General features: G+C 38.4%; 2 protein-coding genes and 9 pseudogenes across 2 annotated transcripts in view; 3 read left to right on the top strand and 8 right to left on the bottom strand.

Moving 5' to 3' along the window:
* The window catches only part of fhit (fragile histidine triad diadenosine triphosphatase), an 88,449-nt gene extending 86,599 nt beyond the window's left edge, over positions 1–1,850 (top strand). Inside the window, exon 9 of the mRNA XM_088424160.1 lies at positions 1,770–1,850. The gene's annotated coding sequence lies outside the window, so the exon portion shown is untranslated. The remainder of the gene's footprint in view (positions 1–1,769) is intronic.
* On the top strand, positions 1,211–8,492 carry apobec2a (apolipoprotein B mRNA editing enzyme catalytic subunit 2a). Its single transcript, XM_088424162.1, is given in 5 exon segments — positions 1,211–1,308; positions 1,770–1,925; positions 1,927–2,043; positions 3,560–3,784; positions 7,930–8,492. Coding segments are annotated over 4 exon segments (759 nt in total). The 5' UTR covers positions 1,211–1,308; positions 1,770–1,812; the 3' UTR covers positions 8,234–8,492.
* Positions 8,493–21,907: 13,415 nt separating this feature from the next.
* Positions 21,908–22,026, bottom strand: LOC148417639 (5S ribosomal RNA; annotated as a pseudogene).
* A 113-nt stretch (positions 22,027–22,139) lies between these two features.
* On the bottom strand, positions 22,140–22,259 carry LOC148417638 (5S ribosomal RNA; annotated as a pseudogene).
* Positions 22,260–22,372: 113 nt separating this feature from the next.
* LOC148417637 (5S ribosomal RNA) lies at positions 22,373–22,492 on the bottom strand (annotated as a pseudogene).
* An 82-nt stretch (positions 22,493–22,574) lies between these two features.
* Positions 22,575–22,694, bottom strand: LOC148417636 (5S ribosomal RNA; annotated as a pseudogene).
* Positions 22,695–22,808: 114 nt separating this feature from the next.
* On the bottom strand, positions 22,809–22,927 carry LOC148417635 (5S ribosomal RNA; annotated as a pseudogene).
* Positions 22,928–23,040: 113 nt separating this feature from the next.
* Positions 23,041–23,160, bottom strand: LOC148417634 (5S ribosomal RNA; annotated as a pseudogene).
* Positions 23,161–23,273: 113 nt separating this feature from the next.
* LOC148417633 (5S ribosomal RNA) lies at positions 23,274–23,392 on the bottom strand (annotated as a pseudogene).
* A 113-nt stretch (positions 23,393–23,505) lies between these two features.
* Positions 23,506–23,624, bottom strand: LOC148417632 (5S ribosomal RNA; annotated as a pseudogene).
* A 195-nt stretch (positions 23,625–23,819) lies between these two features.
* LOC148417631 (5S ribosomal RNA) overlaps positions 23,820–23,852 on the top strand; it is a 119-nt pseudogene continuing 86 nt past the window's right edge.

The raw sequence follows: 23,852 nt of genomic DNA, 5'->3' as shown, positions 1-23,852 counted from the left end.
CTGCTCGCATGCTGTCGACACAGGCATGTAATTCTATAATTATAATTGTCAATATTATTGATATTTGTGTTGTGTTAAATGTTATTTTTACTCATTAAAACATGCAAAGCACTTCTTTTTCAATTCATTCACTCATTTTTATAGTTATGTGTGGCTAGTGAACGTTGGATTAATGGCTTCTCCATTTCAATGCGAAAAGATGATTTGAGATACTGTACAATGTGTTTTGGATTACTAGCGTGGTCCAGTCATGTCAAAACTTATCAAACTTATATTTCAATGAGCTATTTCAGCTGCAATATTGCATATCTTCTAAGGCAAGATGGTGATGACAATATATTTAGTGCTGAATTACAGTCCAGACCTCAATTTATAGAAAATTAAGATAATTTTCACTTTTTATTGGTAACCCCAACAGCAATGAACATGAAGTGTATCGTGCACTATAGGCTATGGTGTGTTTGACATTCAGCATGACAAATTTGCATTTTATAATTTGCACATTATTTTCTTAAGGGTGACAACGTTGCATATTAATGTTTGATTGCCTTTTTTGTTACTGATGTTTCCATATTTGATTCTTGCTCAGTGTGAAGATAAAACAGGCAGTAGTACTGTTTAAAAAAAAAAATAGTGTACTGTAATGTTCTTACCCATGTGTAATCAAACCTATTTTCAACACAGTTTAATAAATAGTCAATAAAATTCCAATCATAATATCAAAATCGATTGAGCACTTTAGGCATTCATATTTTCATTACATTATTAGTATAAGCAATATTGATTTGAAATATGGGCGACTTGGTGGCACAATGAATAGCACGCCCGCTTCAAAGTTAAAGGAACCTGCATTCAAATCAATTTGGCTCTGGCCTTCCTGTATGGAGTATGCGTGTTCTCCTGAGCCCGCATGGGTTCTCTCCAGGGATTCCGGCTTCCTCCCACACCCTAAAAACATGCATGCCCCGTTATGACAAGTTTTACAGTCAGCTGTTCATATATATATATATATATATATATATATATATATATATATATATATATATATATATATATATATATATATATATATATATGCTGGAAAATAATGTTGTCTCTATTGTTTTCTCTTCAAAACACACTATGTTCTCAACATGACATAGACATACTCTGAAAGGATTTTTAAATGGGCAAAGACAACCTCTGATCCTCACATGACGCTCTCATTACAGACACTTGCTGGTTCTCTCATCTCAAGTCTTTTAATAGACATGCTTCCTCTATAAGCTGCAGCTGCTTGAGTGTTTGAACCTTTGGGACCTTTAAAGGGTAATTGTTATTTTTAAACTAAAGCTAACATACATATATGTATTATTTAGTATTTGCCCAGTTTTTATTTGTGTAGCAATACCTAGTATCCAGAATATTTTTCTATTTAATTATTTAGAACTAATTTGGGCTTATTTGACTGGCCTTAAAAGTTGTACAATAATTCTTGTGGGTTTTTAGACCTTCACATCTACATTCAAGTAAGCTGTATAATTCAGTTTTAACACATTTAATGTAATGTTTAGCCAAACAAATTAGACAACTTTCTACAAATTAGAACTTAAAATGTTAAATTGCCCCACCCAAATAAGACCCGACCTACACCTGATCCCTTCCCTTATGCCTGTCTTTAGTTAGTCCATTGCGCTGCAGACTGCCTCTTGTCTCCTTTGCTTCTCTCACACATATTGCTTCGAACTGTTTACATTTAGTAATTGTGTATCTGCTGCTTGTCTTTTTAGCCTTTCTTGCATTTATTCTTGAGGCATCATTAAATTTGACACCATGGCTGACAGAAGTCAGAAGACAGAAGATGCTGCAAAGGACGGACAGACAAGAAAAAAAAATGGTGAGAACACCAGCTTTGGAAGTGAAGTGAAGAATGAAGGAGAAAATGCGGGAAAAAGAGGGACCATCAGCACAGCCACTGCCCTCCAGTTATGTAGTTGCCAATGGGAAAATCGGAGATCTTCAGGTTGAACTGATGGAACTACCTCCATTTGAAATTATTGCAGGGTAAGTCCATATGAGGGAAATGGTTTTAGTCTGAGCTCAAACTGACCCTTAATCAAATTAACATTTATTAATCCAATAGTCTATTCACAGGGCTGAGCGGTGGAAGGGTGGTTATCACGTCTGCCTCAGAGAGTCCCAAGTTCAATTCCAGTCTGCTTTGGACTCCCTGTGTTGAGTTTGCATGTTCTCCCTGTGCCAAAGCGGGTTACTCTGGGCACTCCAGCTTCCTCTCACATTTCAAAATCTCTTACCCAGATCTCTTGTGTAATAATTTAAAATTTCAAGTATAAACTCTGATCGTTATCATGTTTGGTCTGCTACAGGCTTGATTCCAATTAAACTTCCGGTTGCCGCTAATATAACCACCGCTCTCCATGACACTACAGCCAAAGGGATGGGAAAGAAAGATGTTAGGGTTAGGGAAAGGGATAATAGTACAGTGCTTTTACAAGCTCTGATTGGCTGGTTTTGTGGCACAAACGTAACGCGTGAGCAGAACTGAGCGAGCGCAGAGGACGACTCGAGCGAGCGAGAGCTCAATGTTGAGCAAACGCGATGTTGAGCGAGGGAGAGAGGAGTATCGCGAGCGAGAGCGAGATGTTGAGCGAGAGAGGGCTATCCCGAGCGAGCAAAAAGGAATTTTGAGCGAGCAATTTCTTTTTCCGTGTTCAAACTCCATCGGCGCTCGCTCAAACTCTTATCATTACGTGCTCAATAGTTTTTTTCTTGCTCTCAAAATCTGTTTTCGCTCGCTCAGTTTGATTTTCTCCGCTCAATTTTTTTTTCCGCGCGTGCGGAATTGTGGCACAAATATAACGCCATAGTTTGATGACTTGGCTGGTTGTTTTTAATACAGTCTTTTTGGTGCAGCACCATCTAGTGGATGCATAATGCAACCCCTGCCACTATTGTAGTTTCTGTTCTATGTGTGCCATATAATCTGGTGCACCTTGTTTATTTAATAAAAAAACAATAAAAATACAAAAATAGGTAATTCATTAAAGGTGCACCTTATAATGTGGTGCGCCTTATAGTGCGGAAATTATAGTACTTTGTCGTTTTTATTGCACAATTTTTGGGACTCCAAACATTTCCGTCAGGACCCATAGTTTTTTAGTAGTGCGAGTCCCGGGGACTCAACAGTTTTCAGAAGTAATATGAGCACTCATATATGAAAGAATGAGGATGGGTTTGAGTTTGGTGGCCCCTTCAACACTTTTTTACTTCAATTCATCATTCAATATGTCAATAATTTCACAGTGGAGAAGAAGTACACAGGGTTGGTCAAGAGTCAATCGTAGGGCATGCAATCTATTATACACCTGTTGACAGGTTTGAGTCGTCAACCCCCAGACGTCTTGAGTATGAATTTGAATAGGACCTTAAATGATCTATCTTGTTCTACCCACACAAGTGAAGAACAACTCTGACAAAATTACACATGCCAATGCTAACACTTTCTTGTAATTAACATTTTGGAGAATGTAACCTCAGAATTGTTTGGCCTTTTTCACAGTGATCAGATTAATCCATTTGCATTCAAGTTCCAGTTCAAGAATGTTGAATATTCCTCTGGCCGCAATAAGACCTTCTTATGTTTCCTGGTGGATAAAGGGAACACAACTGATGGGCTTCTGAGAGGCTGTCTGGAGGATGAACACAGTGGATCTCATGCTGAAGAGGCCTTCTTTTCACAGTGCCTGTCTGACTATGATCCTTCACTCAAATATACAGTTACCTGGTGAATATTCTTTAACTTTATCTCCATGAATAAAAATGATAAGAGTGCAAACATTTAATTCTTAGGTATTGCATCTAAGGTAAGTCAACCAAAACAAAACCAACAACAGTTACAGTCTATATACAAATTTCTGTATTGCATAAATGACTCAGAGGGAAGGAGTGGATACAACTCCCGAGCGGGAGTAGATTACAACTCCTGCCCTCATTGGTCAATGGTCGCATCAGGAGTCCATCACGTGCCCTGTAAGAATGCTTCTCTACCTCCTGAAACTCACAGATGTTTGTTAGGTAGACACGAAGGTAGACCAAGAGATGAGTGCCCATCTCCCTCATAACACTCACACACGCTTGTTAGGTAGACGTGAAGGGAGACCAGGAGAGAGGAGCGCTGCACCAGAGCATTGTCAATCTCTTACCCAGATCTCTTGTGTAATAATTTAAAATTTCAAGTATAAACTCTGATCGTTATCATGTTTGGTCTGCTACAGGCTTGATTCCAATTAAACTTCCGGTTGCCGCTAATATAACCACCGCTCTCCATGACACTACAGCCAAAGGGATGGGAAAGAAAGATGTTAGGGTTAGGGAAAGGGATAATAGTACAGTTACTGTGTAAGGTTGAATAATTTAATATTTAAGAAAATATGTGTACTGCAGTAGTTTGTCAACCGAGGATTCCCCGTTGCTACTGCATTCATAGTTAACTTGTCTGTCTGGCATGCAGAAAACCTTCACAGCAAGTCTCTCCGCAATACAGTGATCCCTTGCTACATCGCGCTTTGATTTTCGCGCCCTGGGTCTTTCATATATTATGCTATAAGCATGCCAGACCAGGCGAGTTATCTTTAATTTCGTGGGTTTTACTTATCAAGGGCGGATTCCGGTCACCATTAAACCTGAAAAACGAGGGATCACTGTAATCCCTCTGCGCATTCATGGGAAGTAACACCCTTCCAGACCATCGGTGGCATTACTCACTATTCCTCTTTGTAAGAAAAATGGGACTTTATGTAAACAATGCATACTGCTATCATTTTCACTCATAAGAAACTCTTATGCACTTGACACAGTATCGTGCAATGCTGATATATGTCCTAGCTGTGTCTTCTCACAGTGTGGCGTTCTTCACTTTGGCGACAGTTCAACGCTAATCATGCATTTCTGGTATCACTCCCTCTCAGTTGATCAATCACGCCACTAGATTTGCATGTACAGCTGACGTTTAATAATTCGTCACCGTCAAACTTTAAACAATAACAAATAGAAATACAAATACGATACAATATTTACACTACTATACAAACGAAACCATAACGCTATTAAATGAAAAAGTGCAAACTTGTAACATCAAAACACTCCACGATGGCTGCTTTCCGTCCGAAAATGTCCAAAAATCACTTTCAAAAATAGATAGCCTGATGAAAAATGAGCCACTTTGTCCTTGTATCAGCCGACACTTTTCTCTCTTCTTTTTCACGACGTCACATTAGCACATGCAATTAAACCTGGAAGTGCCACAACCAAAATATCCCCAGGGCAACGAATAAAATACGTAATCGTAATAATGAACAAACAACATCACTGTTACAAAAACAAATCGAATAACAAACTTACATTATTTATCATTTTTAGAAAATAAACTTGACAAATAATAACATCTTAACAAATTAACTGACAAAATATAATTTCGGCAGTTAAAGCTGGTCTTTCTTACACGAGAGCAACAAAGTCATCATCTCACTCTTCTGTACAAATATTGTAACCAAAGTTATTTGGACAAATCAAAATGAACTCTTTTTATTTAAGTACACTTTACTACACTTTACTCAAAGGGTTCTCTTTAAGCAGTATATACATTTTCCCAAGACCTTTTTTTTCTTGATGACCTCATGAAAATACAATAATGTAGCACCTGAAGCATACGACTGAACACCACTTGATGGGCTTGATGTTGTTCTATGTTCTATAAATTGTATACATGACAAATACAAAGCAGCATTGTGGGGCAAGCAAAATAAATTATCTAAGCAGTCTATAAAACCATATACTGTATCTGTACATTAAAGGAATATAAGAGTTTGAGCTTAAAGTAGTTCATTAGATGTTGCTACATTCTGTGTATGAGAGTGTGAGACTGTAAAGTGAACAAAACAATATAGGGTGCAAGGGAGTGTAAGAATGGAATGTTTCAGAGCAAACGGTGCTAGTCGCGAGGACGAGATGACCTTGGCACCTGGTGAAAAACAACTTTGAGGAAAACTACAACCAGGAGGAGTAAGCAAGCGATTCTGCAAGGGAAGAAAGACCAATGAAAGCAAGCTTAAATTAACTGCAGTATACACATAGCCAATAAAATAATGCCAGGATGCCTTTGTTGATGTGCCATTTGCATATTGTGTAGTATAACTCATTGCTGGGCAACTCGGATGGAGAGTACGTCTGCTGGTGGCAACAGCGGCGTACAGGGCTGTATTGAGAGGGACCCGAGACCCAGGTGCTTGTATTAGATCTGCGTGTTAGGAATAAATACACTCGTGTGTGAAAATGCCGGCTTCCTGATACCTTTCTATTGCAGAACGAGCGCGCAAATTGTTGGATGAGTGGCAGTTGGGTAAGGTCACAAATTGGAGTCAGATTACTAACTTGAGTTTATGTTGATTTAAGTGAGTTGAGTTAAGTGGCCAGCAAAGACACGCTAACATACAACATTGCAGCTTCGACAGGCGTACTCTTTTCTATTAGTCTTACTTAGCATGTTTTTTCTACGTCTTCCTACTTTTTACTGAACGATTCCATGAGAACAGGAAAGACAGTGCCGGTTTTACTCGATTCTCAGTGTTCAACCCTTTTCTTATGCAATTTTCTGTGGCTTCGCCCAAGTGCCCAGGGATCAATGGATGTAGATTAGGATTCTCCTCCATAGATTGAGCTGTATTTGAAAAGACTAGATGTTAATTGCTATTTATGTATTGCTCAATTATGCAATGTAGCCTGCTGCTCAGAGAAGTGAACAGAGTAAGAATTTCATTGTATTGTATAACTATACATTTAACAATAAATCTCTTGAATCTTGAATTGTGGGGGTTATAGTAAACAATTTATCTGGCTGCACTGTTGTAGTCTTATGGTCTCATGGTCCAGATTGAAAGAGCACCCTGCAATAATCACTCTGTCTAAATTAGGGGTGTCCAGACTTTTTTCCCCTGAGATTTATTTTTCTAGCAACCACTACTTTTGTTGATATCCCAAATAACCTAATAACCAGTGGTGGGTGGCAAATACAGCTCTGCAACAATATAATAAATTAGTATCTCCTTTTTTACCATGTTATCACAAACCAATGTTTAGTGATCTCACAGTTTAGTAAACACCATACAAATTCTGTCTGGAGAGTCATCAACTGCAGTAAGAGACTCAGTCTCTGCAGTACTCATCACTTTTCCTGTCTGGCAGGGAAGAGATGGGACAAGACCTATTTTTTTTCTTTAGCTTGTTATCCCAGAATTGCAATTAGACATATGGGAGAATGCTGTATGATTGTAAAACAGTGAAACGTTGCGAGAAAGCCTACCAATGCTTCAATATAAACTTTAGTACATCAAGTAATGTGTGACATGAACAACCTTGGTACGCTTTTATTTTGAAGTTCTTCTCAGAAAAAAAAGGTCCTGACAATGGTCTACTACTTGATCATCTTTACCTCTCAGCATGTGCAGCATTCAATGTAAACAGTGCTGTGTGTCTGTGTGTTTTCTCGGTTGACTTTTTTTTTTTTTTTTTGGCTGAGATTTTTTTTTTTCCATGTAGTGCAATGTCATGCAAGTGACCAACAATAGCTTTGAGCATTGAGCATTGAGCACCCTTGCTCTAAATCGTAGGCGTACAAAACATATCTATACAGAGCGTCAGTAGCTCATCTGTAAAGAGTTCAAATTTGCAATCGGAACATGTATCTTGTATGTAAGGGATTCATGATATCTATTTGTATTTCTACTCCATTAATGAAGAATGCACCAAACATAATATAGTGATTTTAAAAAAAAGTTTGCAACAGTATTGTATGATAAGCAATTGTTGTATGTGATACAAACATTAACGAAATGCATTAGTTAATGACACAAAATGTTATCCCTTTTCTTTTAGGTATATTTCATCTCGTCCCTGCGCTGCTTGTGCAGCAAAGATAGTTGATGTGTTGAACGCCAAGAAAAACATCAGATTGAGCATCTTTGCTGCTCGGCTGTTTGAGTGTGAGGAGGCAGAGATCCAGGCTGGGCTAAAGGCATTGCATAAAGCTGGATGTAAGCTGAGGATGATGAAGCCCCTAGACTTTTCCTATACCTGGGATACATTTGTGGAGAATGAGGATCAACCTCTTAACCTGTGGGATGACTGCAAAGATAACTACGAGTATTACCATAAGAAGTTGTCTGACATTCTGCAGTGAATCTTTTTTTGGCAGAAGGAATTCATGAAATTATAAGAGTGGAATGATTTTCTTACCATATTTCTCCGAGTACAAGTAGAGTTTTTTTTTTCCCCCACTCATTTTAAACCCCCATTTTAGATGGTCAAGTTATAACCGCATAACCCAAAACAGACCTTTTTTCCCACATATATGTGTTTGAATAACATTAATTCGGATGCAAAATAAGTAATACTTTATGTCATTTACATGACTTAAAAATGATTATATATGCCACTAATTCGATATAGTATGCATTTGTATTCGAGCGGTTGCACAGGACATAGCAAAAATGCACTTTTGTCAAGTGTCACCTCATTGCCTTCTTGTTCTCTATAAAAGAGGCAGTTAGGTGACGCTGCGTGAATATTTTTCGGCAGTCTGTGGTGCCTTATGAAAAGGAAAAGACGGCTTGACTTGTCTTGACTTGAGAAATCGCGATTGGCAACATTCCACACTCTGATCTCATAGCAATCGTCACATGGGTAAAGCATTCAAAATAAGATTATCAGCAAATCATCCCCGAACACTTCCAGAGTAACAAGGAAGTTTCGAACAATTGACAAGGAGATAGGAGAGGACATCCCTGTCTTAAATGGGAGGAGCTATTTGGCTTGTCAGATTGTGATGATGATTTTTAGGACTTTTCGACAAATTTATATTCAGCTGTGTCAAAAAAATAAATAATTGAAATGTCAAATAATTTTACTGTTGCAACATTAGTTTCAGCATTTGCGTCTATGCGCACACACACATTGCCTTGTACTTGTCTCATTTCCACCTCGCCCCCATAATCGCAACAGTATGCTATTCAATATACAATGAAGAAATTTGTCTGAAAGTACTGTAATTTCATATAACCTCATGTGTTACAACTAGACAGCCACGATCTATGTAACCAATAAAGTCAGACTTACACTCACGTTTTTGTAAAAGTCACCCAAATTTAAGTTAAAAAAAGGGGAGGGGGGGGGTCAACTTTGGTTGACGTGTACATGGAGAAATTCAGTAATTGGCAGGTCACAGCTGTAGAAATGGCTGCCAGATCATTTATTATGTGGAATGAAATTAACCATACAGTGATGATCGTTACTGTGCCAAATGAATTACAATTCTATTATACTGGACAATTTACAAAAAGCAACCATAGCTCCATACTGAAACTAGTTTAGCCGGATAGGCAAAATAATTTCTCAATGTTAAAGGGACAAAAAATGTAAAGGCCTTTGGAATTGTACTTAAATCAATTCTTGTCTTTTTTCTCACCATCTGCCCAAATCATTTTCACCACAAAATGAATACTGTATTTACAATTAGCTGTCAATGAAACAAGCTCAAGAGCCTTTGAGAGAAAAAAAAGGCTTGCAAATACAGGCTAACAATAGTAATGCAAAGTACCACCCTATTGTCGGATGCAAAGTGCTTTTTTTTTTTTTTTTTTTGCTGAATTGACTGGTGAAACTGGTTGGGCATTCAACCGTTTCAATCAAAGTGTCAGTTATCCCCAAGCAATTTAAAAATAATGTTTTTTCAGCCCTTCTCCACCACAAAAAAAAACCCATTGAAGTCACAGTCGAATCAATAAGTTTATTGACATGTAAAGATTTTGTGAAACGTGAGCTCTGTGACATTGACAAGCCATTAATTGATGTTGACATACTTAGAATTCCATACACCTGAAAGTGTTTGTTACGCAGTGGGTCTCACCTGAGTCATGAAATACTAAAACAAGGTTGGAAACTCCTGCAGATTCCGAGAAAACATTCACTTGTGGTAAATGCCAGATAGTTCATGAAAACCGTATATTAATTTTTCAAAATGAGAAATAATAGGATAATGGCTGTGTGTGTTTTGATGTGCTATGTCCTTCATCAGTGCCTTAGAACAAGATTATTGTAAACTAGAATATTTGCAATTTCTGAAGAAATTGCGTGTGAAGGTGTAACCTCTGAAGGAAAAGGTGTTAATGGCAAAGATAGAAGTGAAAAACAGAAGTAGTGGAATTGTGGGTAAATTTTGAATTGTTGGTCTCAGTCCACAATCCACCTCATTCAATCCACCTCATTCAAATGATTAGCTCATTATCAGGAGTTTAAAAATGATCCCTAATCCAACTTTTTCAGTTTTTTTACTGCTTTAAATATGAATAATACAAAGTTGAAAAACTGAATGTATGAATCAAGCTGAGTTAACCAAGCCAGAAGCTGTACTAGGTGGAAGCAGAAGTGAGAGGTAATGAGACGTCTAAGAAAATATCCAAGATGGCCGCCCATGAGGGCAGATGGGAGTTGGAGTCTTCAGTGGTCTAAGATGGCCGCCCGATGGCATCATGGGAAATGGTGTACTTTGTGTAACTAAACTGTAGGTGTCAAACTCCAGTCCTCGAGGGCTTGTATCCTGCATGTTTTTGAATCACACCATTCACTTAACATTAGGCCATTTTTTACGGTAGAAAAACTTGAATTGTAGCTGAAAGATGAACTGTGGTATAATGTTAATGTGAAGAAATATGAATAATACAAAGTTGAAAAATTTTAAAAAGTTGAACTGTGGAATGATGTGAATGTGTGAAAAAATATGAATAACACAAAGTTGGAAACTAAAAAAAAACCGAATGTTTGAATTATAAAAAAAAGTGTGGATGATCCGAACTAAAAGCAGAAGAGAAAAAACAACTGTAAACGTGAAACGCGATTTGCCCGAACCGGGACACGGACATGTTGAAGATGACAACTCTAACACTGGGCCACTGGGGGGCGGTGTCAGACCACACTGTGAAAGCTTTAAATAAAGGGAATGAAGTATGTTTGAACGTGAATCTGTGAAGTATTACGAATAATACAAAGTTAAAAAAACTGAGAAAAGTTCAACTGTCGAATGAAAAGTAAGATGAAATGAAAGTAAGAACAGTTTGAAAAGGCTAAATTCTTTAAATATGAATAGTATAAAAAACGTAAATTGTAGGAAAACGATGAATAGTTGAACCTTGAAAAATACAAAAGCACGGCATGAACGGCATGAATTGGATTAACTGGGAAGGAGTTGAAAGCAAAAGAAAATACGGAATTAACTGAAAAAAAAAACACTGAATGTGCGAAAAGGCGCAGCCTGGGATTGAACCCACGAACATGAAGTGCGAATGCAGTACACAAATCCCATGAGCCACTGGGACATAGGAAACACGGAAACCGTTAAAGTTTAAAAATAAAGTACGAAGACCACCCCATTCACTTAACATTAGGCCAATTTTACGGTACAAAAACTTAAATTGTAGGAAAACGATGAAAAGTTGAAACTTGAAAAATAGAACCGCACTAAACATGAATATGTGGAATGATATGAAGTTTGAACGGCATGAATTGGATGAACTGGGAAGGAGTTGAAACGTACCTAAAAAACGGTCGGAATAAAAAAAATTATAATAACTAGAAAAAGTGCAATTTCTGAAGAAATTGCGTGTGAAGGTGAAACCGTTGAAGGTTTGGGAGTTGAAAAGTGGAATGATGTGGAACGATTGAATGGTGTGAATCTGTGAAGAAATATGAATACAAGTTGAAAAACTGAAAAAAAGTTGAACTGTGGAATTTGAAGATGAATGAAAAACTGAAAAAAAGTTGAACTGTAGAATGATTTGAATCTGTGAAAAATTATGAATCCTACATAGTTAACAAACTGAGAAAAGTTGAACTGGAATAATGTGAATCTGTGACATTAGGCCTAATGTTAAGTGAATGATGTGATTCAAAAACATGCAGGATATCAGCCCTCGAGGACTGGAGTTTTAAACTCCTGTTAATGAGCTTATCATTTGAATGAGGTGGATTGAATGAGGTGGATTGTGGATTGATGTGAAACAGTGAAGAAATGTGAATAATACAGAGTTGAAAAACTGAAAAAAACTAAAACGTATGAATCAAGCTGAGTTAACCAAGCCAGATGCTGTACTAGGTGGAAGCACTAGTGAGAGGTAATGAGACGTCTAATAAAATGTCCAAGATGGCCGCCCATGAGGGCAGATTGGAGTTGGAGTCTTCAGTGGTCTAAGATGGCCGCCCGATGGCAACATGGGAAATGGATTACTTTGTGTAACTAAACTATAGGTGTCAAACTCCAGTCCTCGAGGGCTTGTATCCTGCATGTTTTTGAATCACACCTGTAATGGAGGTGTCGGAGTAGCGTCCAAACTTGTGACCTCCTTGAAAGGACTGTACTTGACTGATTCAGAGGATCCTCAATCTTATCAGGTTGTCCGGCCAGAACATAAAGACGATGCACACTCTCATGCCACTCTTTATTTGTATATAATGTTCTATTTATTTATCTGGGTTGGTGTGTGTGTGTTTCTGTGTTTGTGTGTTCTGTGTGTGTTCTATGTTTGATTGTGGGTGTGTGGTCTCTGCAAAGGAGAGCAGAGAACATTCACTAAACATTGTACAATATGTTACATCATATGCTCACATGACTCTATATTAGCTTAGAATAACATAAACAACCCAGGCAAACATACCGTACAATGATAGGAAGAATGAATTCAACCCAATCGTTCCAAAATGTGCGTTAGGTAGGAAAGGGTTAATGGAGCCGAATAGATTTGAGTGGGTGGTGACGTCACTCCCTTACGGCGGAAGGATCACATTGGCACACACGGCAAACATGCGACAAACATGCACATTTTGTGGATGAAACTTTAACGTGAATACTAAAAGTGAAGTATGAAAAGTACGGTATATTTGCCTTTAGCAATTATACCAAACTTAGGTGCAATAACAACTTAGACATTAATGGACAAAGTGAAGCAGTGCAAACGTAAACATGTATCCAAAACCACGAACGGACAACATATTCAAACTGTACTTACATTCTCATGGACGCACGGAATAATAATGAAAGGAATGAGATAATCCACAGAATGATTGAAAGCAGAAAAAATGACTGTCCGTTACAACGATACCTGCCGACTACCGGTGAAAGAGCAAAACAACCTATGATAGTGTAAACAGAGTCCTGATTGGTAGTGCAGGAATGAAACACAACTTGTGATTAGTTGCTAGGCGGTTGCTAGGAAGATCACATGACCACAGGAGAAACATGTCCAGACGTAAATAGTAATAACAGAACGATTCAAACACGAAATCGTTAAGTATAATCAGAAACTTCTTAACAACACCATTCACTTAACATTAGACAATTTTTACGGTACAAAAACTTGAATTGTAGCTGAAAGTTGAACTGTAAACGTGAAACGCGATTTGCCCGAACCGGGACACGGACATGTTGAAGATGACAACTCTACCACTGGGCCACTGGGGGGCAGTGTAAGACCACACTGTAAAAGCTTGAAATATAGGGAATGAAGTATTTTTGAACGTGAATCTATGAAGAACTACGAATAATACAAAGTTAAAAAACTGAAAAAAGTTCAACTGTGGAATGAAAAGATGAAATGAAAGTAAGAACAGTTTGAAAAGGCTAAATTCTTTAAATATGAATAGTATAAAAAACGTAAATTGTAGGAAAACGATGAATAGTTGAACCTTGAAAAATAAAAAAGCACTTCACGTGAATATGTGGAATGATATGAGCCACTGGGACATAGGAAATGCGGAAACCGTTAAAGTTTAAAAATAAAGTAGGAAGACCACCCCATTCACTTAACATTAGGCCATTTTTACGGTACAAAAACTTAAATTGTAGGAAAACGATGAAAAGTTGAAATTTGAAAAATAGACCCGCACTAAACATGAATAGCTATGTGGAATGATATGAAGTTTGAACGGCATGAATTGGATGAACTGGGAATGAGTTTCACCTTCACACAATAATAAAGGTGGAGAAAAACATAAGTGTGAAGGTTTCACCTTCACACAATAATAAAGCGGTAGAATTACATATGTGTGAAGGTTCCACCTTCACACAATAATAATAATAAAGCCGTAGAATAACATATGTGTGAAGGTTCCACCTTTACACAATAATAAAGTGGTAGAATAACATATGTGTGAAGGTTCCACCTTTACACAATAATAAAGTGGTAGAATAACATATGTGTAAAGGTTCCACCTTCACACAATAATAAAGCGGTAGAATAACATATGTGAGAAGGTTCCACCTTCACACAATAATAATAATAAAGCGGTAGATTAACATATGTGTGAAGGTTCCACATAATAAAGCGGTAGAATAACATATGTGTGAAGGTTCCACCTTCACACAATAATAAAGAAAATGGCCGAGCACAATAACATATGTGTGAAGGTTCCACCTTCACACAATAATAATAATAATAAAGAAAATGGCCGAGCACAATAACATATGTGTGAAGGTTCCACCTTCACACAATAATAATAATAATAATAATAATAATAATAATAATAATAATAATAATAATAATAATAATAATAGAGCAGTAGAATAACATGTGTGAAGGTTCCACCTTCACACAATAATAATAATAAAGCGGTAGAATAACATATGTGTGAAGGTCCCACCTTCACACAATAATAAAGTCAAGGAATAACATATGTGTGAAGGTTTCACCTTCACACAATTAGCCATGTGCTCATTGATTGCGCTTAGTGGCCACAATAGGAAACCTGTGGCGCTAGTGAAAATGGAGAAATGGATGGAAGGAAGCGTTTCATCTGCTGTTCTTTTTCTAATGTAGTCTTCGTAGCACTTTTTTTTTTTAAATAGATACTGTATTACTGGATTCAATTAAACGTGTTTGTTAAAAAAACAACAAAAAATGTGTGTCCTTACATTGCAGTCTCACGAGATGACGGCTCAGGGTGTTGTGACCAGGAAAAAAAAATGGATGTAATATAGCCGAGATCAGACCGTGTAGTATGACTTTATTTAAAAATATTTATGAATTGAAAAACGACAGTGTTCAATGGCAAAAAGAAAAAAAAACATTTATGACAATGACTAGGAAGGCACAAAAAAGCAGAAAAAACATAAAACACGTACTAGGATGGACATGGACATGGCATAACAAAGAGTTCCCCGCATTTAGTAGCGATGAAGCAAACTGTCAACTCGCAGTAGGATCATGCCATGTTTGGCAAACTTCAAATTCGATTCGAGCAATTTTTGAGAGAAAAGAGGCAATTGGATATGACTGAAAGGTGCCCATCGGGAGAGATGAGAAGTGGGTATACGCAATACTTATTCTGCATTGAAGTGTGTATACTTAATATGCACTCCACTACACCACTGTGCGCTGACAGTTTGCTTCCCGTGAAGTGGGATAAAGAAGCTGGTTGCGTACCTGGCTACATTCGTCCAAGTTGAGATGACTTGCTTTTGGTTGCATTCAAATCGGGCAAGGGACACGATACCAATACGTAGGTATCATTAGCTCCACCGCTCCACGCGATAAATCACAATATTAATTAGCCAAACACGTATTGTTTTCCTGGAGAGCAGTAGGCGTTCCTAACATGTCAACAAATTACCATATTAATTAGTCATGTGCTCATTGGTTGCGCTTAGTGGCCACAATAGGAAGCCTTATTTATTTATTTATTTATTTATTTATTTATTTATTTATTTATTTATTTTAATTTATTTATTTTTAACTATGAGGCATTTGATTATGCTGGCTGCTTAAAACCTTAATCAAAGTAGGGCTGAGTGACGCTGAACTGGATGTTTGATATAAAGGCTGAAAAATCATTGCGAAGAAGGTTTGAAAGAAACTGGTTGGTAGAATATCCTTATAAACAGTGACGGTGTGCAGTGTCTTGTTTACTGTAGTTTCAAGGAGTTTCCTGTTGAATGACTACACATTTAAATATTATAATTTTTATACCTACGATATAAGTGCTGCATCTTAGTCCGTCACAGTGTTTTAGTCGAGGGAGTATGATACAGTGGAAAGTCATCATCCTAAGTGTTGTAAATTTTTTACAATGAAGAATTAATGATACTGCGTATATGAGTAGATGCACGGAGTAATAATTAAAAAATTAAGTGATTGGAGACAAATCTGGTCTGAAAGCATCAACAGTTGTTTCCACTGTATGACACTTTCATTTTTTAACTGTAAAGGACTCAAGTATACTGGCATCATTAAGATGTAATGCATGCAAAACTGATTGATTCTGAACTGAACGTTGACGATAGCTGAAAATAATACTAAGAAGAATCAGGGAAATGGTTGGTAGAATAGGCTTGAAAATAGCAGAAATGGTGTGCAATTGATTTTTGTCTTCTAAACGTGTTTTTGTTTTGTGACTGTACATTTAAATGCCACCTTAAACCTAAATCAGAAGTGCTCCGTCATAGAGTCCATTACAGTGTTTTAGCTGAGGGTGTATCATACAGTGGAAATACTAAAGGTCATCTCATAATAACTGCTTTAAGATTTCTTAAAAAAAGAATTGATACAATAGCCGGTGAACAGGTGCACAAAGACCTAAATAAACTAAACAAAATTAAATGAATAGAAACAAATCTCTAAGATCAAACAAGCTTGGCAAAAATTGAAAGTGCAAACCATTGAAAAACGAGACATGAACAAATATTCATTGTTTGGTGATGTGATGCACTACTTATAGCTTCAATGTGTCAGTGTGAGAGATTGTATCTATGTTATGGAATACAATATTAACATGTTACACGCAACATTGTCTGTGTCAACGGCAGTGGTTGGATTTTGGAGCAGATTTGTTCTCATTCCATAATTTGCAAGGGCGGGATTGGCTGGCAAACAGTTGAGCGTGTCCCACACCCACTGCCTGAAGACAGCCAGGATAGGCACCAGCATTTTAGCGCGCCGACAGATAATGGATGAATGGATGGATCGGATTTGCTAGAGTAAACGTTGACACAGGCAATGACAAATTGAAGAAAATGTGCCTCTCAGAATGCTTGTTTGATCTCAGAGAGTCAACGTAAAATCATGAGTGTGGTACATACAAATGTATGTAAACAAATGCATGAGTGAATAGGTATTTCATACAGCAACCTTTGTAGAGCACACGGATGATGGCAAAAACGTATCTACGGATACGTATCATGTAGGTTGGATCGGGGGACTAGGACTGTTCTTTTCAATGCATGGACAACAGTGTAGTGAAAAATGAATTGCATCCTAAGGATAGAATGGTGTCACGGACTTTATAAACTCATCAGCAAGTCGCATGATGAAAACATGAAGAGGGTGGTGAGGACGAAAGCTGGAAAAGATAATGCTGCTTTTAAAACACCGGTTAATGGCAACTTGGCTACTCTAATTGGCTACTTACAAAGTAATCCGCAAAAGTGGCGGGCGCTTGGTTGTCTGCGGTCTTCGTGTTGTGGCACCTGCTTTCTTTTACTTCTTCACCGAACCAGGATTACATAATGCTGACATCATCATCTTTTCATTTTCTATAGTACAGCAAATTAGTATATCACACTCATGCCCAATCAAGTAGAGTGACATGAATAGAAAACACTCACATACAGTATTTGTTCCTGTGATTCTGCTCCGAACCTCTCTTGCTCCTGAACAAAGAGCCTGATAAAAGTAGAAAGGAAATATATACACAACTTTCACTGGCTTCAGGAAGAAAGATCAGTTTAATGATGAGCTGCTTACCTTGAAGAGAGGAGAAAGCAGAATTGGTTTGTTCCAGATGAAGACAGGTCCTTAACCAAGCAATACAATGGCTCATCTACTTGGTGGCAAGCTTGCAGCTGTTCTTTGGATGAATGCGACATGCGGAGCCACAGGCAACAGATGGACAACATCGGTCAAGAAAAATAATAGATGGGACAAAAATTACTTTTACCGCCTTTACAAAAGAAGATAGGTTTAATGATGAGCTACTTACCCTTGCCGACCAACAAAAAGAAAATGTCTTGAAGAGAGCAGAAAACAGACTTGGTTTAATCCAGAAGGAAAATGCCACTGGACAAGCCTGATGATGTCTCAAACATCTGCACACGGTGGTGACGTTCCAGTTGTTCTTTGGATGAATGCAACATGTGGATCCACAAGCAACAAGTGGACAACATTGGACTACAAAAATGGAGCAAAATACATTAAGGGGGTGGCAACAAAAGCTGATAAAGATCTGCATATTTTCACTTTTATTTGACGTATATTACAGGTCTACAAGAAAGAAACAAATTAAGAGGAGTGAAGACAAATGCTGAAAAAGTAAGGCAAACCTACAGTTGATTTGAAGTCTTTTAGTGCCACGTATTTGACGAGACGTTAATTTTTATTATCATTATTACTATTTTAAGAGGAGAAATATCATCCATGGCACAGAAAGCGTTAAATGACATAGTTCACGGCAACTTACACCAGAAAGAAGAGAAGTCCTAATCGTCCGTCACCCTGGTTTTCACGGCAGTGCTCCATGATGTATGTTTTTGGGCACCCATTATTTTACTCTGTGAAAAAAGGGGCAGACAGAACTGTTAAGTGGAAATACATAAAACACACTCATGTCCAAAGTCCGGCCCGGGGGCCAAATGCGGCCCTTGGTCAATTTCCATCCGGCCCGCAGCCTCCATCGTAAAATCAATAATGTCTGGCCCTCATGGAGAATTAATGCGTGTGGCAGCAGCTGTTACCTGCGTGTGTGAAATGCTGCCATCTATAGGCTCAATTAGGAACAGCAAATTAGTATATGATTAATTGACTGTATGAGCCCCTAATTTTCTAAAATGGCGACAATCAACAAAAGGAGGAAAGTTGAGCTGCAGTGTGACGCAATGAGCTGCGGTCAGCACTAGCAGCTTTATATTGCCAACTTTTACTGACAGCTGGATAAGAACAAGTTTCCAAGAGATTCGAGCAGTTGGTAAGAAAATGCTAAGCTTGTTTGGTTCGACTTATTTGTGTGAGAAGACATTCCCGGTTATGAACTTATATTAGAGCCGTGTGAGGACACAGCTATCGGACTCTCACTTACAAGACATGCGCATTCATACTACTGCCATAGAGCCACACCTGGCCTTTGTCCTGCACTCCAGAGCTCAGTTTCACCCATCATACTCAAGCAGACAAGTCATTTTTCATTTACGATAAATCTGAAAAGTTTTTTTTTTAAGTTTTCACTCCAGAATAATAACCATTTAAAAATCCAATCAACATTTATAGTTACTAATTTCATATTTTAAATGAGCCCTGCACTTGTTGATACTTGTTACTTGTTTACTTGTTCATTTTTCTGTTATTGTGTTTAAAAATTCTACAAATATTAAACTTGCCATGGTGAGATTGTTTTTTTTGTTTTTTTTTTATGTTTCAAATGTAATTTGCACCCTAGAGCACAATTACGTCTGTTCAACTGTTACAAAAAAGTTAATTAAAGTGTTAAAAAAAAGTGGTTAAGTGAATATTCAATTTCAATATTTAATGTCAATTCATTTTGTATATGCATGTTTCAAATGAACCAAAACACATGCTTAGTGATAGCTGAAATGAAAATAAAAAAGCAAATGTTAATCAATTCATTTTTTATATGCATGTTTCAAATGAACCAAAACACATGCTTAGTGATAGCTGAAATGAAAATAAAAAAGCAAATGTTAAACACAGAATGGCTCGCTGAAATTATTTATTTATTATTATTATTTAAATTAATTGCTGATATATGAAAAGAACGCCTGCCAAGTTTGGCCCTTCTACATTTTTTACACACAAAGTCTGGCCCACTTTGCAAAAAGTTTGGACACCCCTGATAAAACATATTAATAGACTTGGCGTGGTCTTACGATAAATTGCAATATCCTTAAAATTTAATTCCCTTTAATGGCATGGCGGTAAAGTCATATGTGCGGCTTCTGTTCTGATACAGACGGCTCGTTCTCCTGAACAAATAACCTGTTAAAAATATATGAGACAAAATCTATTTTGATTGACTTTACAAAGGATGATGAGCTATTACAAAGGATGATGAGCTACTTACCTTTTCCTACCAATAAAAGAAGACAGTCTGAAGAGAGCAGAAAACAGACTTGGTTTAGACAAGAGGGAAACTGTCATTGGACGAGCATGATGATGTGTCTTCAAAATCGTTGGCGAGCTTCCGGCTCTCCTTTGGACAAATGGGACATGTGGAGCCACGGGCAACATGTGAACCACTTAGATCTACAAAATAACAAAATAGATGGCGGTGAGGACGATAATCCAAAAGTTGGACATACCTACAATTGGGTTTAACTGACATAGTTCACGATAACTTACACTGGAATGAAGAAAAGCCCTGCATGGCTGCCACCTAGGTTTTCAAGTCAGCGCTCCATGATGTGAGTATTTGGGCAGCCACTCTTCTAATCTGTGAGAAAAAGGGGAATACAGGACTGCTGAGTGAATATTTCCGTGCTGCTGCAGAACCCAGATAGGTTTTGGGTCTGTCTAACATTATAGTTATATTTAAATTTCCTAACCATTTCATTTTCTACAACGGCATGACATAAGATTATGTCGCCAACTTACAATCAATCAGTAGACACATACCGATGCACTCCATTCTGAGATGAACAACCATCTCTCCATAATGACAGACCTGTTTTAAGTAGAGAGAGTAAAATTGTATCACTTACAATCGACAAAAAGATATATTATAGTGACCTACTTACCTTGTCTGTTTTCTGCTCTCACCTCATGCTGGCAAACAAACCAAAAGGTGATAATACTGTACCACTAAACCCTCCCATCAACTTGACCCTCCGTCCTCAAAAATCTTTATACTTTCTCTTTTGCGTTTTGTCTCTCACCTCCTCACCTTCCGCTCACCTCACACACATGCTCAATCCACCTTGACCGCAGATTTCAACCCATCGCATGTCAACATATCATTCCACCACTCCCTCCCATCGACTTGACACTCCATCCTCCATTTATTATTATTTTTTTCGTTGTCTGGAAATTTGACTCACCTCCTACTCACCTTCTCACACACACGCGAGACCATCATCACCCCGGATTTCATTCCATCACAGGTTAACATTAGGGCTCCATAACACGACAGGGACAACTCTTAATGTGCTAATTGGACATGACTCACCTTTCAGTGTGTAAAACACAGAAGACAGGATTGTGATAGCTGTAGTATGTTCGCAGGACACCTGAATGAACTGCGCACTGAGGTCGGGAGACAAAAATGAGGTCAAGCAGTGTGTTCTTGTCAGTGGTACTCGTATTTATGAGCTGTGTGTAACCCTTAGAGACAAAAGTTCCATAATGGGCTTGTGTGAGTCTGACAGCGCATCTTCATTGAAATCTCCGCATACTAGGATCTGATGATGGTCCATCACTTCCAGAGAGTACAACATACTTTCCAAGTTTGGCAAAAAAGAGCGCATACTCTGTCCCGGAGGCCTGTACACAGCAGCGATGAACATATCGACGGGAGGTTCAAGTTTGACCATGACAAATTCGATATTGGTGACGCCCTGGATGCAGATCGTTTCGTGTGCCAGAATGCGTTCTTTCACCCAAATACCTACGCCGCCGCCACGTTTCGTCGCCAAGTCGGGACAATTTGAATATGAGACGCTCTGGTTCCGGCGGAACGCCGTGTAGCCTTCCAAGACGGCATAAGACGGCAGCACAAAACGTCAGCAAAGTGCAGCTCGTGGTGACATTTGATATCCCGCGCATGATACACATTTTCCAATTAGGACCAGAGATGTGTAAAAATGTGTAAAAGCTTAGAGCACCTGGTATTCCCAGGCGGTCTCCCATCCAAGTACTAATCAGGTCGGAACTTGCTAAGCTTCCGAGATCGGACGAGATCGGGTGTTCTCAGGTTAGTATGGCCGTAAGCGTTTACAAAAACTAAAAATTCATGCTTTATAAGAGGCAAAAGAAGGATGTGAACCATTTAAAACAAACCAATTTGTAAGAGATATCTCTGGTCCTATTTGGAAAATGTGTAAAAGCTTACAGCACCTGGTATTCCCAGGCCGTCTCCGAGTCCAAGTACTAACCAGGCCCGACCTTGCTAAGCTTCCGAGATCGGATGAGATCGGGCATTCTCAGCGTAGTATGGCCGTAAGCGCTTTCAAGAACTAAAAATTCATGCTTTATAAGAGGCAAAAGAAGGGTGTGAACCATTTAAAACAAACCAATTTTTAAGAGATATCTCTGGTCCTAATTAGAAAATGTGTAAAAGCTTACAGCACCTGGTATTCCCAGGCCGTCTCGGAGTCCAAGTACTAACCAGGCCCGACCTTGCTAAGCTTCCGAGATCGGATGAGATCGGGCATTCTCAGCGTAGTATGGCCATAAGCGGTTACAAAAGAAGGGTGTGAACCATTTAAAAAAAACCAATTTGTAAGAGACATCTCTGGTCCTATTTGGAAAATGTGTAAAAGCTTACAGCACCTTGTATTCCCAGGCGGTCTCCGAGTCCAAGTACTAACCAGGCCCAACCTTGCTAAGCTTCCAAGATCGGATGAGATCGGGCGTTCTCAGGTTAGTATGGCCGTAAGCAGTTACAAAAAACTAAGAAATCTTGCTTTATAAGAGGCAAAAAAAGGGTGTGAACCATTTAAAACAAACCAATTCGTGAGAAATATCTCTGGTCATATTTGGAAAAGGTGTAAATGGTTACAGCACCTGGTATTCCCAGGCAGTCTCCCATTAAAGTACTAACCAGGCCAAACCTTGCTAAGCTTCTGAGATCAGGCGAGATCGGGCGTCCTCAGGGTAGTATGGCCGTAAGCGCTTACAAAATCTAAAAATTAATGCTTTATAAGAGGCAAAAGAAGGGTGTGAACCATTTAAAACAAACCAATTTGTAAGAGATATCTCTGGTCCTATTTGGAAAATGTGTAAAAGCTTACAGCACCTGGTATTCCCAGGCGGTCTCCGAGTCCAAGTACTAAACAGGCCCGACCTTGCTAAGCTTCCGAGATCAGACGAGATCGGGCGTTGTCAGGGTAGTATGGCCGTAAGCGGTTACAAAAACTAAAAATTCATGCGTTATAAGAGGCAAAAGAAGGGTGTGAACCATTCAAAACAAACCAATTTGTAAGAAATATGTCTGGTCCTAATTGGAAAATGTGTAAAAGCTTACAGCACCTGGTATTCCCAGGCGGTCTCCCATTCAAGTACTAACCAGGCCCGACCTTGCTAAGCTTCCGAGATCAGGTGAGATCGGGCGTTCTCAGGGTAGTATGGCCGTAAGCTGTTACATAAACTAAAAATTCATGCTTTATAAGAGGCAAAAGAAGGGTGTGATACATTTAAAACAAACCAATTTGTAAGAGATATCTCAGGTCCTAATTGGAAAATGTGTAAAAGCTTACAGCACCTGGTATTCCCAGGCGGTCTCCCATCCAAGTACTAATCAGACCCAACCTTGCTAGGCTTCCGAGATCAGACGAGATCAGGCGTTCTCAGGGTAGTATGGCCGTAAGCGGTTATAAAAGAAGGGTGTGAACCATTTAAAACAAACAAATTTGTAAGAGACATCTCTGGGAATACCAGGTGCTGTAAGCTTTTACACATTTTCCAATTAGGACCAGAGATATCTCTTAAAAAATTGGTTTGTTTTAAATGGTTCACGCCCTTCTTTTGCCTCTTATAAAGCATGAATTTTTAGTTTTTGTAACAGCTTACGGTCATACTACCCTGAGAACGCCCGAT

This window comes from Hippichthys cyanospilos, chromosome 9 (genome assembly GCF_059441005.1).
Source record: "Hippichthys cyanospilos isolate Australia breed blue-spotted pipefish chromosome 9, RoL_Hcya_1.0, whole genome shotgun sequence".
NCBI lineage: Eukaryota > Metazoa > Chordata > Actinopteri > Syngnathiformes > Syngnathidae > Hippichthys > Hippichthys cyanospilos.
This window is presented reverse-complemented; position numbering and strand designations above follow the sequence as displayed.